This window comes from Oryx dammah, unplaced genomic scaffold (assembly GCF_014754425.2).
Source record: "Oryx dammah isolate SB20612 unplaced genomic scaffold, SCBI_Odam_1.1 HiC_scaffold_8, whole genome shotgun sequence".
Lineage (NCBI taxonomy): Eukaryota > Metazoa > Chordata > Mammalia > Artiodactyla > Bovidae > Oryx > Oryx dammah.
In genome coordinates, this window is record NW_024070192.1 from 37,021,329 (window position 1) to 37,038,460 (window position 17,132).

At 48.4% G+C, this 17,132-nt stretch overlaps 1 protein-coding gene and 1 pseudogene across 1 annotated transcript; one reads left to right on the forward strand and one right to left on the reverse strand.

The window, feature by feature from the left end:
- Window positions 1–5,214: 5,214 nt before the first annotated feature.
- On the forward strand, window positions 5,215–8,976 carry FBXO39 (F-box protein 39). Its single transcript, XM_040243702.1, has 3 exons — window positions 5,215–6,240; window positions 7,907–8,083; window positions 8,419–8,976. Exons 1-3 carry the CDS (start codon window positions 5,215–5,217, stop codon window positions 8,545–8,547), a joined length of 1,332 nt encoding a protein of 443 aa, XP_040099636.1. The 3' UTR covers window positions 8,548–8,976.
- A 6,452-nt stretch (window positions 8,977–15,428) lies between these two features.
- Window positions 15,429–16,291, reverse strand: LOC120866650 (annotated as a pseudogene).
- Window positions 16,292–17,132: the final 841 nt, after the last annotated feature.

A 17,132-nucleotide genomic window follows, 5' to 3' on the forward strand; every position in this document is an offset into this window, starting at 1 on the left:
TAGCACAGCCCTAACTGTCTGCCTGGCCTGTGGGGAGACCAGTTAGGGTACCAGCTCCCACTAGGGAGGACAAAGCCCAGGACAGTGGGTGCTTGGGTGCACACCCACCCACCCAAAACTGCAGAAGAGTGACCTTTCTCAAGCTTTGTCGGGTTGGCAGAATCAGGTTTGCTTAAGGCCTTCTTTGGGTCCCGACTGCTCAGAAGGTAACGAATCCGCCTGCAGGGCAGGAGACCGAGGTTCCATCCCTGGGTTGGGAAGATGCCCTGGAGGCGGCCATGGCAACCCACTCCAGTATTCTTGCCTCGAGAATCCCATGGACAGAGGAGCCTGGCGGGCTACAGTCCACAGTCGCAAAGAGTCAGAAGCGACTGAGAGACTAACACTAAGGCTGGGCTGGCAGTGGCTTAGGCTTCCCAGAGAGGGTCACCGACAATGGACAGGAACCGGGGCTGGATCCGGACAGGAAAGGTGGCGAACGATCGGGCCTGCACAACCCAAGTCCTGGGCAGAACCTCTTTCGGCGTGCAGAGGGGCCGGGCAGGGGGCAGGGGCTGTGGGGCCCAGCCTCCTGCCTCCCTCCCCCCGGCCAGGGCGCCTCCCCGGCCGTCTGCTGGGTGGGGGCACCTCGTCTGGCCCCTCGACCTGCGCGATCACCCCGGGTTTGGGCCCCGCGGCCGTGGGCTTGAGCAGACCCCCGCAGGTGGCGGCACGTCACAGAGGCGGCGGGCCGCTGGTCTTCTAGCCTCGGCCCGGCCGCGGGCGGCGGAGTTGGTGTCGGAGCGGAGGCGGCGCGGGCGGAGCAGGCCCGGCGCTCGCCGTCCCTGCAGCTGGAGAAGCTTGGCCCCGCGAACGGTAACGCGCGCGGCGAGGTAGGCGCCCCTCCTCACCCGCCGCCCCCGGGAGGCTCCTGGGCCCTCTCCGCACCCCGGGTGATGGAACACCCAAGTGTCCTCCCAGGCTTGGCAGCTGTGTGACGTTGTGAACCCAGCCTACGTTCCAGCATCTGGGTTCGAATCCTGCTCCCCACTTACCCATCTCATTTTCCTAACCTTCCAACACCTGTTTCCCCATTGTAAATACCTTCCTTATAGGGATGTTATTTAGAAGCACGTTGGCACCAACTTTCTGATGGCAGCAAACACTTGTGTAACATTTACTATATGCCTGGCACTGTTCTAGTGTTTTCCATCTCAGTCCATTTAATCCCCCCAACACTAGGGGAAAGGAACAGTTATCCATATCAACAGATGTGGAGGGGCTTTCCAGGCGGTGCTAGTAGTAAAGAATCCACCTGCCCGTACAGGAGACACAGAAGACGCAGATTCGATCCCTGGGTGGGGAAGACCGCCTGGAGTAGGAAATGGCAACCCACTCCAGTATTCTTGCCTGGAATATCCCATGGACAGAGGAGCCTGATGGGCTACAGTCCATGGCGCCACAGAGAGTCTGGACTCAACAGAGAACACACACACGAAGTTACATAGTGCTGCTGACAACCAGAATCTAACCCACTAATCTACACTGCCTCTTGAGGGGTAGCATAGGTTCCAGGTAATGACATGACTTTTGGAAGGCTTGCAACATGATTCCCAATTCACCAAAGTTCTTCCAGCCCCACCGTATGGTTTAAAGTGTCTGATAACTATTCTGACCCCCATTCACTTTCACTTTTCACTTTCATGCATTCGAGAAGGAAATGGCAACCCACTCCAGTGTTCTTGCCTAGAGAATCCTAGGGACGGGGAAGCCTGGTGAGCTGCCGTCTATGGGGTCGCATAGAGTCAGACACAGCTAAAGCGACTTAGCAGCAGCAGCAGCAGCTTTTTTCTTTTCTTTTCTTTCCTTGGCAGCACTGTGAGGTTTCTGGGATCTTAGTTCCCTGTCCAGGGATGGAAACTGTGCCCCCTGCAGTGGAAACCAGGAGTCAACCACTGGACCACCATGGAATTCCCTGGTTTTAGCTTTTCTTGGAGAAACAAGAGAAGGCAATGGAGAAGGCAGTGGCAACCCACTCCAGTACTTTCATGCATTGGAGAAGGAAATGGCAACCCACTCCAGTTCTTGCCTGGAGAATCCCAGGGACGGGGGAGCCTGGCAGGCTGCTGTCTATGGGGTCGCACAGAGTTGGACATGACTGAAGCAACTTAGCAGCAGTAGCAGCAGCAGCTATTCTTGTGTACCTCTTAGGGCTTCCCTGGTAGCTCAGCTGATAAAGAATCATCTCCAATACAGGAGACCCCAGTTCAATTCCTGGGTTGGGAAGATCCACTGGAGAAGGGATAGGCTACCCACTCCAGTATTCTTGGACTTCCCTGATGGCTCAGATGGTAAAGAATCTGCCTGCGATGCAGGAAACCTAGGTTCGATCCCTGGGTTATAGGTTCCTTGCTCTATGCTAAGTGCTGTGGGGTCCCCTAGCCCCAGACAGTTTATATGTGAAGAAAGACACACTCTTTTTTCATTAGTTAAAATACTTCCTCAAAAGAAGAATGAGGCTGTTCCTCATCCCAAAGAGTGTGTGGGCTTCATAGAAAAGAAAGGCTTTGACACTGAAAGGGAAAAAAGAAGGGGCTAAACCCACCAGAGCCCTGTATCCTGGGTGGGAATAGGCTGCTACCAGTTTCCATGCAGAGGCCTATCTGGGTGGGAGATGGGAGGGCCAGCTGGAGGAAGGGACCAAATTGTTCAGTAGGTGATGATGGGGTAGTGAGGACAAAGGCATGGAGGAAACCTACAGGATCTCATTTGAGGATGCTCTTCACAGCTGCGGTGTTGGGGAGAGCTGGGAGAGGCCCGGGGGCCCCTCCTGCGGAGAATGATTAGGAGGCTATCCACCACTGGGTCTACTCAGATGACAGGCGCAGAGTGAGACGCACACAGGCCAACGTGAGTGGTGCTTACAGACATGGAACACACATTTGGCAAGCACACGCACAAACAAAACGAAGCACATCAAACACACTGGAATAGTTGCCTCTGGTGGGGAACGGTGAAGTGGGACATTGAGTTAAAAGGGATAAATGGGTTTCCCTCGTGGGGCAGACAGTAAAGAATCTGCCTGCAATGCAGGAGACCCAGGTTCGATCCCTAGGTGAGGAAGATACCCTGAAGAAGGGAATGGCTACTCACTCCAGTATTCTTGCCTGGAAAATCTCATGGACAGAGGAGCTTGGCGGGCTATAGTCCATGGGGGTCACACAGAGTCATAAAATCAAAGAGAGTTCTTGCACAGACAAATGTCTGTCCTGAACTGAAAATTATGATTAACTTGTCCCTCTGCATCCAAGGCCTGAAAAGTAGAGGCAGGAAAAAAGTACAAGAGAAAGTAAGAAAGCCCAGGTCTAGCCTGGGGCCTATTACTAACTTACTGTGTGACCACAGGCAGGCCCCTTCACCTCTCTGTCCCTAGTTTCCATCTTAAAAAAAAAAAAAATTCAATTCTCAGGTCTCTTCCAGCTCTGAGTTTTTATGAGCCACAATGAATAAAAAAGACAATAAAAGCTTTGTGGAGCCATAGGGCTTAAACCTTAAAAATGGAGGGCTGGGGAGAGGTAGAGAAAAGGAGGGTAGTTTTCAGGCAGGGGAAACTTTGAAAGCAAAGCCATGAAGATTACAGCACATGACTGAAAAGTCTGACCGAGGGCTCAGTGTATCTGGTAGGGCCTTAGCCCAGTTCTTCCCTGGGGCTCCCTAGCTTGATGGGGGTACCACCTACAATTCAATCAAGTCAGAGACCTTCCAGTCTTCCCATTTCTCTGTTCACCAGTTGCCAAATCATGTCCACTAAAAAACTCACAGTTCACCCCGATTCCCACTATCATGCTGCCCTAGTCCCAGGCTTCAAGCCTGGACTCTGCTCTAGAACATCCTTCCTCCACTCCCCCAGAGTATTCTTTCTTTACCTCAAGACTGCCCACAGCACTTCTGGGCATGCGATCCTTAGACCTGCCCTGACGTCAGCGAGGTTCTCCACCTTCGTTCTGCGGCTGTGCCTTTTGAACAGAGACACATGTGTGCACGACTAGTTGCTTCAGTCGTGTCCAACTCTTTGCGACCCCATGGACTGTAACCCGCCAGGCTCCTCTGTCCATGGGATTCTCCAGGCAAGAGTACTGGAGTGGATTGCCATGCCTTCCTCCAGGGGATCTTCCTGACCCAGGGATCAAACCCATGTCTCTTATGTCCCTGCAATGGCAGGAGAGTTCTTTACCACTGGCATCACCTGAGAAGCCCCAAATAGAGACACAGCCATCAGCAGTGTCGCTCAACACAGTGATTCATCCAGAGAAGATGTCAGAATTCCTCTAGGACACGGTCTTTATCACATCATTCAGAGCATCTTGAATGATGCCCTTGAGCCTGCACCTCCCACTGCCCCTGATCCAGGTTCATCACTCCTTGCCTGTCACAAATTAAGCTTCAAACAACTGTTAATTCCCTGAATATGAACACATCACATATGCTCACATCCTGTGGCTTCGCCCATCTTGTTCCCTCTTCCTGGAGTATACCAGATCCTCCACCACCAACCTATCTGCTTTGCACACACATATCCACCCTGCAAACCTCAGCTCAGATGCCACCTCCTCCAAGCAGCCCTCTCTACTACTTCTTACCCAGAAAGAATTAATCATGCTTTGTTTGTGCTACCCTGCACCATGAATGGGCTTCCCAGGTGGCTCAGTGGGTGAAGAATCCTTCTGCCAAGGCAGGAGACGCAAGAGGTGCAGATTCAATTTCTGGGTCAGGAAGATCCCCTGGAGGAGGAAGTGGCAATCCACCCCAGGAATCTTGCCTGGAGAATCCCATGGACAGAGGAGGCTGGTGGGCTACAGTCCATAGAGTCGCAAAGCGTCGGACACGACTGAGTGACTGAGCAGAGGCAGAGGCACCACGAATATCCCTGAGCCTTTTCTCGTCTCCCACAGTGTTGTAACTGAGTCCTGGTCTGTGTCGCCACTAGACCCCTGCTGGGCTGTGAATCCTGGCGGGTGTACACTGTACGGTTTATGTATCTTTGTCCCCCATGCACCTGCCCAGCACTGACACATGGGGCCACAGAGCAAGTTCACTGCATTAATTAGGTTTAATGTGTTTGGCAGGTAATGGTCTTCCTTTTTACTCCCCACAGAAAACAAGTGATTGCTTTTCTTTCCTCATTTTTGGAAGCCCTGCCCACCACGCCGCTGCAGTGGACATCCTGGTTCCCCGATGGACGAAGAAGACCAACTGATCCAGCCTCAAGACCAGAGCTGCTGGGCCACCCTGCCCGATGTGTGCCTGCGTCGTGTCTTTTGGTGGCTGGGAGACAGGGACAGGTCCAGGGCGGCCCTTGTCTGCAGGAAGTGGAACCAGACGATGTACTCGGCTGACCTCTGGCGATACCGGACCATCACGTTCAGTGGGAGACCTTCCAGGGTACATGCATCCGAATTTGAGTCAGCCCTTTGGTATGTTAAGAAATTTGGTCGTTACCTGGAGCACTTGGAGATCAAATTCCTGAATCCTTACAACGCTGTCCTGACCAAGAAGTTCCAGGTCACCATGCGAGGCCTCCTCTCATGTCTGGGCAAGAGTAACAACCGTCTGAAATCTTTCTCCATCCAGCATCTTGAATTGGACCGCCTGGTCTGGAGGAACAGCATCAGGAGCTCATTCATGAAAAGCTTGAGCTTCTTCTTGAAGAAGATGGGCAAACACCTGAACTATCTCAGCCTGAAGGGGGCCAGGCTCACTACGGAACAAGGCTGCCACATCCTCAACGCCCTGAGCTACTTAAGGAACGAGAGCACGGTGACGGAGCTCAACATCGAGGACTATTTCAGCCACCACCTCGCCGTCTACAGCAGTCCCCAGTTCAACAAGACCATGGCCACGTTCCGCAACCTGGTGTCCCTGACCCTCAACTACAACTGCATCTCTGACGAGCTGCTGGAAAACCTGTGCGACAACAACCCCGGCACCCTCCGGACCATGAACATCAAGTGCCACATTCACGACCCCCATGGGCAAGTCATCTGGGGCATGTCTTGGGCCAAGCTCACCAGGCACGCCACCAGCCTGAAGGTCAACTTCTTCTTTGAGCGGGTCATGAAGTATGAGCACTTGGCCCGGATCCTCTTGCAGGAGATCCCCATCAGGAGCATCAGTCTGAGAAGCTGCTATTTCAGCGACCCTGACTGGTCCATGAGACCCACCCTGACGGATCTCCTGCCCACCTTTCGGCACACTCTGCAGGTAGGTACGACCCGAGGGCCGGGAGGCCTGGGAGGAGTGGCCGCCCCTCTGGTTCCTCCCGCCTGCTCTCAAAAGGTGAAAGCGTTAGACGCTCGGCCATGTCCCAACTCTTTTGTGACCCTGTGGACTGTAGCCTCCCAGGGTCCTCTGTCCGTGGGATTCTCCAGGCAAGAATACTAGAGTGAGTTGCCATTTCCTTCTCCGGGGGATCTTCTCGACCCAGGGATCGAACCCGGCTCTCCTGCAATGCAAGCAGCTTCTTTACCATCTGAGCCACCAGGGAAGCTTTAAGTTGAGATTCTGCGAAAGGTCACCAAACTACACCTCTCCTGGTCCCCGAGACCACAGCAGAGGACAAAAGTTACTGCTCGCTTCCGGTACATGAAACCCACTCTTGGGTGACTGTCCACCGAGGAAAGCGCCTATATCCCTGGCTCAGAACTCTGAGGTCCGAGCATGCAGGTGCCTCCCCCGGTGACCAGCAGGTCGGCAGCCCCTTCCACTCATCCACCTGATAGAGCAGCACACGGGACACAGTGAGACTCCAAACCAGACGAAAAGCCAGACCCGACCCAAGCTACCGAGGAGCTCAGAGGCGTGGGCTGTTCTCTAATCTGGCAGCTCCCCATCTACGAATCAGCATCATTCTGTCCCCTTAGCAGGGACCTCACAGTCTTCTCAAGTGGCTCAGCAGTAAAGAATCCATGACTGCCAGTGGAGGAGATGCAGGATCGATTCCTGGGCCGGGAAGATCCCCTGCAGAAGGGCATGACGACCCACTCTGGTATTCTTGTCTGAAGAATCCCATGGACAGAGGAGCCTGGCGGGCTACAGTCCAGGGGATCACAAGGAGTCAGACCCAACTGAGCGACTGAATAACACACACAAGGCTGTGAGCATGGATATACAGGGGTATATATACCACCGCTGGGACTTTCCTGGCAGTCCTGTGGCTAAGCCTCCACACTCCCAGTGCAGGGAACGCAGCTTCGATCCATGGTCAGGGAACTAGGTCCCGTATGACACAACTAAGGCCCAGTGCAGTCAGGTAAATTAATTAATTTATACCACTTAATAAATTTATAATTCTATAACAAAGAAATGATAAATTAATAAGCTTATTAATAAACTTATAAATTAAGAAACACCAATACTTACAGTGAGGGATGACAAAATGTGCAGAGGTCATTTATGCTCACACAGCCCTGAAATGGGCAGGCAGACATCATACTACCTTTTGGTGTTGCCCATAGTCACCTGGCCAGGCCACTGCAGGGCCAGGAAGACCGCCTTGGTCTCCAGACTCTAGGTACATTGCCTCAAAACTCCCAAGTTTTGGAAACTTGGATGAGATCACTTGCATTCCTAAATCCCTTCCTCTGACAACTGCGTGTCCACTGTCCCTTATCTAAGGCACTGGAGGGGACTTCCCCAGTGGGCCAGTGGTTGAGACTCCGCTTCCACTGCAGGAAGCATAGGTTCCAGCCCTGGTCCTGATCAGGGAAACTAGGCTCCCGTGTGCCACGTGGCACGGCCAATAAGTAAATAAAACACTTGAACCACCACAGCCACCAGGCCAGTGTTGCATCATGAAAGTGCTATGAAATGATCCAGCTAAGTCCCAGCATCTCTGTTCACATCGTCTGCCCTATTGGTGCTTTTCCAGAAACTAACTTTTGAATTCAACAACAACCATGAGTCTCTGGATGAAGAGCTGCACCTCCTCATCTTATCCTGCAAGAAGTTGTTTTATTTCAAAATCTGGGCTTTCCTGGATGTTCAGTTTGTGGAGCGGATCCTAAAGAGCCGGGAGGAAGGGCAGTGTGCCCTGCGCACACTCAAGGTAAGAGCACCCTGGGGTGGGTTCCACCAAGGGCAGGGGCACAGGGGCTTCTGGGGGGCAGGTGTCCAGTCCTGGGATGAAGTTCAGGGATGAGGCAGGGCATGGGGGTTGGATGTCTCACAAGTCTGTCCCTTCTGTGAAATTGCTAATTTCCAAGGGAATCTGGAGCTTAGGATTAATAATTAGTAGTAATCATCCTCAGCATTAATAGTTGGGTTTGGGCTTTTCCTGATTCTGCCAACAATTGTATGGGTTCCTCATTTGGATGGTCTTCAGGGCCTGGGTGATGTAGTCACAGGGTGCGTGTGTGCAGATGTGTTCCTCTGTCGGCACAGGTGAGAATTTATACAAACAGATATGAGACGAATGAAGAGGACAGGACACTGCGGGAAATTTACAGGAGGTACAGAAAGCTGATCGATTCAGAGCTCAACTATTTTGTCATCGCTTACCCCATGATGTAACCAGCGCTCTCCAGAGAAAGAAAACCAGGAGCACTTTGAACCTGACAATCGGGTCCTCATAGAATGACACTTGGGGCATCCCCTACTCCACCCCTTTTCCTCCTCTCCCTCCTTTTTTGCTGGTTTCACACCAACGTGACACCCCAGCAATGCCTAGGACGTCATGCGAAGACCCCAGGTGACTTTAAAGTGCTACCTTTGCCAACTATCCAGGGGTGATTTCTCTTTTTTGTGGTTTGGTTTTGCTTTTTGAGTCTCAGTCAGCCATGGAGCTGAAAGCCCAAAGCCACTCAGAGCAGGTTCTTACTCAGGGACCCTGACACTTGCTGACCTTGCTCCCGAAAAGGTGCCAGGGAGCAAACAGAGCCACGATTTCCATTGACTATCAGTGTCAGCTCAGAAAGGCTTTTTTTGTTGTTTTTAAACAAGGTTTGTCTATTTATTTTTAATCTTTGGTCACACCCTGCGGCATGTGAGATCTTATTTCTCTGACCAGGCATCAAACCCGTACTCCTTGCATTAGAAGGCAGAGTCTTAACCACTGGACCGCCAGGGAGGTCCCCCAGAAACGCTTTCTATCCTGGCTGACCTTCATGTCAGAGCCTCCTGCCACTGAAGCTGGCCAGGCCTGATCTCAGATGAATGAAATCAGCCAGCAAGTCCTCCAGTGAAGCAGGGAGATTCCCATGTGTAGACAGAGCCGCTCAGAGCCAGAACTCCTTCCCACAGGAGCTCAGTTCCTAATCTGTTGGTGTTATGGACTCAGATCTCCCACATCTACTTTTCTGGTTCGCCTTCGTTTTCCCCATCCAGGCAGCATGGTGCTCAGCCTGCTACGAAAGCTCGGTTCTCATGTGGGGCTGAACCAGAAGTGACCATGACCTTCATAGTCCCAAAGCATCTGTAATGTCCTGGAGAAATGTCCCTGACACAATGCTAAGTGAAAAAGGCATGACACAAAATTGTGTTTAGTGTTAATACCAATCACAATAAAATACAAGTACAGGGTTTTTTTTTAAGCATAGGAGAGATATACCAAAAATGTTAATAGTGATCTCTGAGTGGTGGGATCATGGGTGATTTTTATTTTCCTTTTTATGCTGTCCTCTATTTCTCAGATTTTCTACAAAGACCATGTGCTATTTTTATAGTCACAGGGAAACAATGATGTGTTTTAAACGGGGAGTATGGATAAACTCCTGAGCCCATGCTGTTGACACGGATTGCTTCTGATCTTTTGAGATTTTGTGCATATAGTTCTACCTAGGGTTTTTTTCCCAATCAGTTCAGTTCAGTTCAGTCACTCAGTCGTGTCCCACTCTTTGCAATCCCATGAACACGCTAGGCCTCCCTGTCCCTCACCAACTCCCGGAGTCCACCCAAACCCATGTCCATTGAGTTGGTGATGCCATCTAACCATCTCATCTTCTGTCGTCCCCTTCTCCTCCTGCCCTCAATCTTTCCCAGCATCAGGGTCTTTTCACATGAGTCAGTTCTTCAAATCAGGTGGCCAGACTATTGGAGTTTCAGCTTCAACATCGGTCCTTCCAATGAACACCCAGGACGGATCTCCTTTAGAATGGACTGGCTGGATCTCCTTGCAGTCCAAGGGACTCTCAAAAGTCTTCTCCAACACCACAGTTCAAAAGCATCAATTCTTCAGCACTCAGCTTTCTTTATAGTCCAGCTCTCACATCCATACATGACCACTGAAAAACCATAGCCTTGACTAGATGGACCTTTGTTGGCAAAGTAATGTCTTTGCTTTTTAATATGCCGTCTAGGTTGGTCATTGGAGAAGGCAATGGCAACCCACTCCAGTACTCTTGCCTGGAAAATCCCATGGACGGAGGAGCACGGTAGGCTGCAGTCCATGGGGTCGCTGAGGGTCGGACACGACTGAGCAACTTCACTTTCACTTTCACTTTCACTTTCATGCATTGGAGAAGGAAATGGCAACCCACTCCAGTGTTCTTGCCTGGAGAATCCCAGGGACGGTGGAGCCTGGTGGGCTGCTGTTTCTAGGGTCGCACAGAGTCAGACACGACTGAAGCAACTTAGCAGGTTGGTCATAACTTTCTTTCCAAGGAGTAAGCGTCTTTTAATTTCATGGCTGCAGTCACCATCTGCAGTGATTTTTGAGCCCAGAAAAATAAAGTCAGCCACTGTTTCCACTGTTTCCCCATCTATTTGCCATGAAGTGATGGGACCAGATGCCATGATCTTAGTTTTCTGAATGTTGAGCTTCAAGCCAACTTTTTCACTCTCCTCTTTCACTTTCATCAAGAGTCTCTTTGGTTCTCCTTCACTTTCTGCCATAAATTAATAAAATCTCAGGACTTTTGACAAGTGTCTCACTTCAGATTTTATCTTATCTTTTGTATGTTGTATCCATATTTATGCTTAGCTTTTCAGGTCTTTATTAAAGCTCATTCTTATCTAGTGCTTTTCAATTTTCACAGCATTTCCACAATCACTGTCCGATCTGAATGTCCCTGCAATGCTGTTGGGTGCCTATGGTTCCTATTTCATGAACATTCAGAAGAAAATCAGCACTGGCAAGGGGTGCAGGGTCCCTATCTGTTTACCAAACTCAGGTTCAATTGTTTGTTGCTCAAGAAATCAATATTGAGAGACAAGTGTTGGGTAAAAGGAAAGATAGCTTTCTTGAGGAAGCCAGCAATCCTGAGAAAAAGGTAGACTCATGTCCCAAAGAACCAACTCACCATTGGTGATCAGGGGACAAGAGCTTTTAAAGAAGAGTTTTAGGGGTGCACAGGCAGGTGAGGGGCCACATGCAGAACAGCACAATCAACTCAGACAATCGTCTTGAGATTCATCTTGCTGTGTTTTGATCAGCCTCATTATTTTTAAAAGAAAACTTTATTTGTTTTTTCCTGCATAGGGTCTTAGTTGCAGCATGTGGGATCTTTTGTTATGGCACAGAGGCTTCTCTCTAGTGGTGGTACACAAGCTCTGTAGTTTGCAGCTAACGGGGCTCTCGAGTTGAGGCACTGGTTCAGTGGTTGTGGCGTACAGGCTTAGTTACTCTGTGGCCTGTGTGATCTTAGTTCCCCAACCAGAGATCAAACCCACATCCCCTACATTGGAAGGTGGGTTCTCTACCACTGTGCCACCTGGATTTTTTTTTTTTTTAAGTAAATTGCATTGTCAACTAATTATACAGCAGTGAGGAATAAAATACAGCAGTGAGGAATAAACAGACACACAGAACAATGGTTATATTAACAATATGCACGTTATAATCTAAGGGTGACCATATCGTCCAGCATAGGAGCTGCTTTTCTTCCTCCCCAAGATCTTCCACTCCATGTTGTCCAGCCCACTGAATGAATGTGACCTGGGCCACCCTTGATGACAGCTCTAGAGGTGGTCTAACTGTTCCATTTCAAAAGGTCATTTCCAAAAGATATTTCTCTCGTATGACTTTTTAAACCCTTCTAAGTCACAATCTAACCTTGTCACTCACCCATGTAATGAGTGATGTAATGAGTGATAGGATGACCTGCCTGTGACTAAATAATTAAGCAACTTTAGAGAAACACAGGTCCAAGAAGAATGACATATGTTTACTGAAGTAACAGCTAATAGCAGAAAAGTATAATCAACCATAAATTCCACCAGCTTGAGAATCGGTGACCTGAAAGTGAAAGTGATGCTTGCTCAGTCGTGTCGGACTCTTTGTGACCCCGTGGACTGTAGCCCACCAGGCTCCTTTGTCCATGGGATTCTCCAGGCAAAATAACTGGACTGGGTAGCCATGCCCTTCTCCAGGGGAACTGCCTCGCCCGGGGATCGAGCCCAGGTCTCCTGCATTACGAGCAGATTCTTTACCATGTGAGCCACCGGAGAAACCTAAGCGCTGGTAATTCTGCATCACGCAGCAATTTAAAGACAGAGGTGGGTCTTCATGTCTTGACATGACACCCTTCGAGACGTGCCAAGTGAAAAAAGCAAGCGGCAGGGCTCTCCTGCAGACAGGCTTCTGACTTGGGCCCCTGAGGCCCCTCTGATTCTGGGGCTCATCAACCTCCTTGCTGCGCCCCCTGGTGCCCTCCTGGCCACCATCCTGATCCCAACCCCATCCAAGACCAGCCACCCGGATAAGCGACCCCAGCAGGCAGGAGCCAGTGTCTGCCTGCTTCCTTCAGGGTCCCAGATGCTGAAGACCAGAGTTTGCTTTCATGGTCGTCAAGGAAATCAGAGAACAGCCAATCCCCATTCGGACTTGTTCTCTGGGGCTGGTTCATAATCACCCTTTTGAATCGAATGCTGGGAAGACCCATGTCTTTTCTGGACACTGCACTGGCAAAATTTCCAGGGTCACTTCAAGTTATCAAAGTCTCATTTCAGTAATCGCAGTTTTGAAACCCATACAGAGTGATCAGATTCACAGAGATGGAGGGTAGAATGGTGCTTCCTGGGGGCAGGGGCAGGGGGTAGGGGTAGGGGGCGGAGTAATAGGGAGTTCTTGTTTAGCAGACATGGGGTTTCAGTTGGGCTTGATGAAAGGGTTCTGGAGATGAGTAAACGACAATACCCAATTGGGTACGCAACAATTCGGTCCTGCTGAATCCTACATTTTAAAATGGTTAAAATGAGAAATTGGATGTTATGTGTATTTTACCACAATAAAAGATGTACAAAGGGGAGGAGAGGGCGAGATGTATGGAAAGAGTAACATGGAAACTTACACTATCATATGTAAAATAGATAGCCAATGGGAATTTGCTGTATGGCTAAGGAAACTCAAACAGGGGCTCTGTATCAACCTAGAGGGGTAAGATGGGGAGGGAGATGGGAGGGAGGTTCAAAAGGGAGGGGATATATGTATACCTGTGGCTGATTCATGATGAGATTTGACAGAAAACAACAAAATTCTGTAAAGCAATTATCCTTCAATAAAAAATAAATTAATTAAAAAAAAAGATGTACAAAGAGTACAAGCCAAAAAACAACAACAACAAAGAAAAGCTTTAAGGTTAAAAACATCTCCGCCATCTATTTGGGATAGACAGCACACAGCGGGGGGTGCGGGCGGGGCGGGGGGGTGGGGGCCTGGGGGGTGGGATGTGCAGGGGAGGGCGGGGGAGGGGGGGCACATGTGAGTCTGTCCCTCTGTATGCGGGAGGGACTCTGTGTGGGGGATGAATGTTGCTTCCCCTCCCCCTCTGCTCACACATCCTGAGACCCTCTTCCTTACTCACTCACTGGGCTGCTTTTGCTTCCTCCGGGGTTGAAATAGAGGAGAGAGAGGAGCAAGTCTGTCACGTGTTCTACTCTAAAAATCAGCTATTGGGACCTCCCTGTCAGACCAGCGGTTAAGACTCCCAGGGCCGGGGGCTCAGTTTTTATCCCTGGTCAGGGAACTCTGGAACTCTGGTGGGGTTCCATCCCTGGCTCGGGCTCCATGCCTGGTCATGCCACATGCCCTGTGGTACAGCCAAAAAGAATACTAATAAAAATTTTAAAAAATCAAATTCTAACTAGTACTGGGTGACCTGCCACACATCTCCCCAGGCTTGCTATGTGTAGAAAGCTGACTCTTCATCTAGTGACTCTTGAAAGTTCTTCCCAACCCTGCAGCCCACATTACCGGGGTCTCTCACCCACAAGTCTCACCCTTGGTCTGGAAGGGCCCCTTACCCTTAGGCCCACAGGTAGCCCTAGGCTTCAGCTTCTTGCTGCTAAGTCTCAGCTCCCCTCCAGGTGGCGCTCTTGGACAGGTTTTTATTAATATTACCGCTCTATGCAAGTTTTCCCTCTGCATAGAGGTGCCCTCTGCGTGTGCGTGCTAAGTCGCTTCAGTCATGTCTGACTCTACGACCCACTGGACTGCAGCCCACCAGGCTGCTCTGTCCATGGGATTCTCCAGGCAAGAATACTGGAGTGGGTCGCCGTGCGCTCCTCCAGCTGCTCTCCCCATTCAGTTCAGTCGCTCAGTCGTGTCGGAATCTTTGCGACCCCATGGACTGCAACACGCCAGGTTTCCTTGTCCATCACCAACTCGGGGAGCGTGCTCAAACTCCTATCCATCCAGTCGGTGATGCCATTTGGATCTCGTCCTCTGTCGTCCCCTTCTCCTCCTGCCTTCAATCTTTCCCAGCATCAGGGTCTTGCCCAATGAGTTAGTTCTTCTCAATAGGTGGTCAAAGTATTGGAGCTTCAGCTTCAGCAACAGTCTTTCAGGATATTCAGGACTGATTTCCTTTAGGATTGACTGGTTTGATCTTCATGCTGTGCAAGGGACTTTCAAGAGTCTTCTCCAACACCACAGTTCAAAAGCATCAATTCCTCTCCCATGGCTCACGTCTAATCCACAGGAAAGTCTCACATCCTTTTCTCTCAGCAGATCTTAGGAGAGCCAGTTTCTAGTGCAGCAAACCATCTTCCCTTCACCATCAAAATCAGTGGTGGCCGACAAGTTTGTCATGCATTCTATTCGAAAAATCAGATTCACTGGGGTAAAATTTACATAAAGTTCATCAGTTTTACTATATATCATCATCTAGCGACACCATGATCAGGATAAAGAACATTTCCGTTGACTGAAAAGGCTTGTTGTGCCCTTGCCTCACCCCTTACTTCTGGCCCTTAGCAACTACCAGTCTGATATCTAGCCCTGGATGTTTGCCTCCACCAAAGGAATCATGTTTTGAGGATTTACAGATTATAAACGGAATCACACAAGTAATCACTCATACTTGGTTTCTTTCACTTAGCATAAAACCTGGGACAAGCACTCATATTGTTGCCTGTATTGCTAGTTATTTCTTTTTATAGTTGAGCAGTGTCCATTGTATTCATATACTACAATTTATTTATTCATTGATGGAATTGGCTTGTTTTCAAATTTTTATCATTATGAATATAGCAGCTATAAACATTTGTGTACAAGTCTTTGTGTGGATACATGCTTTTGTTCCTGTTAATATCTAAGGTGGGATTTCTGGGTCTCGTGATAAGTATACAGTTAACTCGATACATATATACACACATAAACATACTACCAAATTATTTTCCACAATGACTGTACCATTTTGCATTCCCGATAGCAATGAATGAAAGTTCCATTTGCTCTACTTTTTTGACAACTCTTAGTATTGTCAGTTATTAAAATTTTATCCACTCTAGGGTATGTGTATGTGGAGTTTCCCCCATGTGTCAGTACTTTCAATGTTGCGCACATCAAATTATAATAAATAGACAAGTACTGTAAGTAAGATGCAGCTCCTCTGTTCTCATGAACAGCACACACTGTATCACAGGAAATCAAGTTTATATTCCATCATCAAGGGTAGTTTTCCCATTAGTTCCCTTTGTGATATGTCATTAAAAATATCTTCAAATCCAATATCCTCATCATTATTCCTCTGAAAGGTCTGAGCTTGGAAGAAATGGAAGGTGCAGAACCTGCTGCATTGCTTTGAATTCGCATTGCTTTGAATTCCATGTGCAATTTTAGTGGAGCAAATAGACCCCAGATGTTTCTCGGTGTGGAAAAATTCATTTTATCTTGGTTGAACTGGAAGTTTTTTTCCTGGTAATTCAAGAGAATGACTAGGCAAAACTTCATTTTTCACACAAGGGAAAAACCTTTTTTTGAAAAAGGTCCACTTACTGAAAGTTCAGTAACTGGAATATTGTCCTTTAGCTGAGATCCAAGTCCAACTTGCTCTGCACACAGCCTCTCAGCACCTTTATTGTCAGCTGGCCCCACCAATCACTTCTATTCCGTGTGGTTTTAATTTGTATTTCCCTAAGGTCTAATATTATTGAACATCATTTTATTTGCTTATTATCCACTCATGTATCTTCTTTGCTGACATGTCATTTTATTTGCTTATTATCCATTCATATATCTTCATTGGTCTAGTGTCTGTTCAAACCTTTTGTCCATGAAAAAAAAAAGTAAGCTGCTTTTATTGAGCTTTAAGAATTCCTTGAACATTCTGCACATAAGTCCTTTACTGGATAATATGTTTTGCAAATATGACTTGCCTTTTCATTTTTCTTAATGACATCTTTTGTAGATCAGAATTTTTTATTTTTCACAAAATTCCATTTATCATTTTGCTTTTGTTTGCCATCTAAATAGTCCGTGCCAAGGTAGTCACTCTTATTTCAGTAAGAGTAAATCCAATCCTTATTATTCTATCTTGGTTAGAAGTTGAATTTCTTCGGCAACATTTAAGATTTTCTTTTTATTATTGATATTAACAAATCTGATTGTGATCAGCCTTGGTGTGGTTTTCTTTCTTTGCTTGGGTTTTGTTCAGATTCTATGCATTTATAGTCTAAGCTTTTACAGCCTCCATCTAATTTGGAAAACTTTAAGCCACAATTTATTCAAGTATTTTTTCTGTTTAATTTTTGCCTCTTCTGGGATTCCAGTTTGTAATGGGATCTGTTACATGACTTGATATTGTCCTACAGCCCACCATGACTCTGCTCACTTCTTTTTCAGTGTCTTTTCCTGTAATGCTTTATCTTGGGTAGCTTATAATTGCAATTTCTTCAAATGATCACAGTCAAATGATCTTTTCTTCTGTAGTATCTCATCT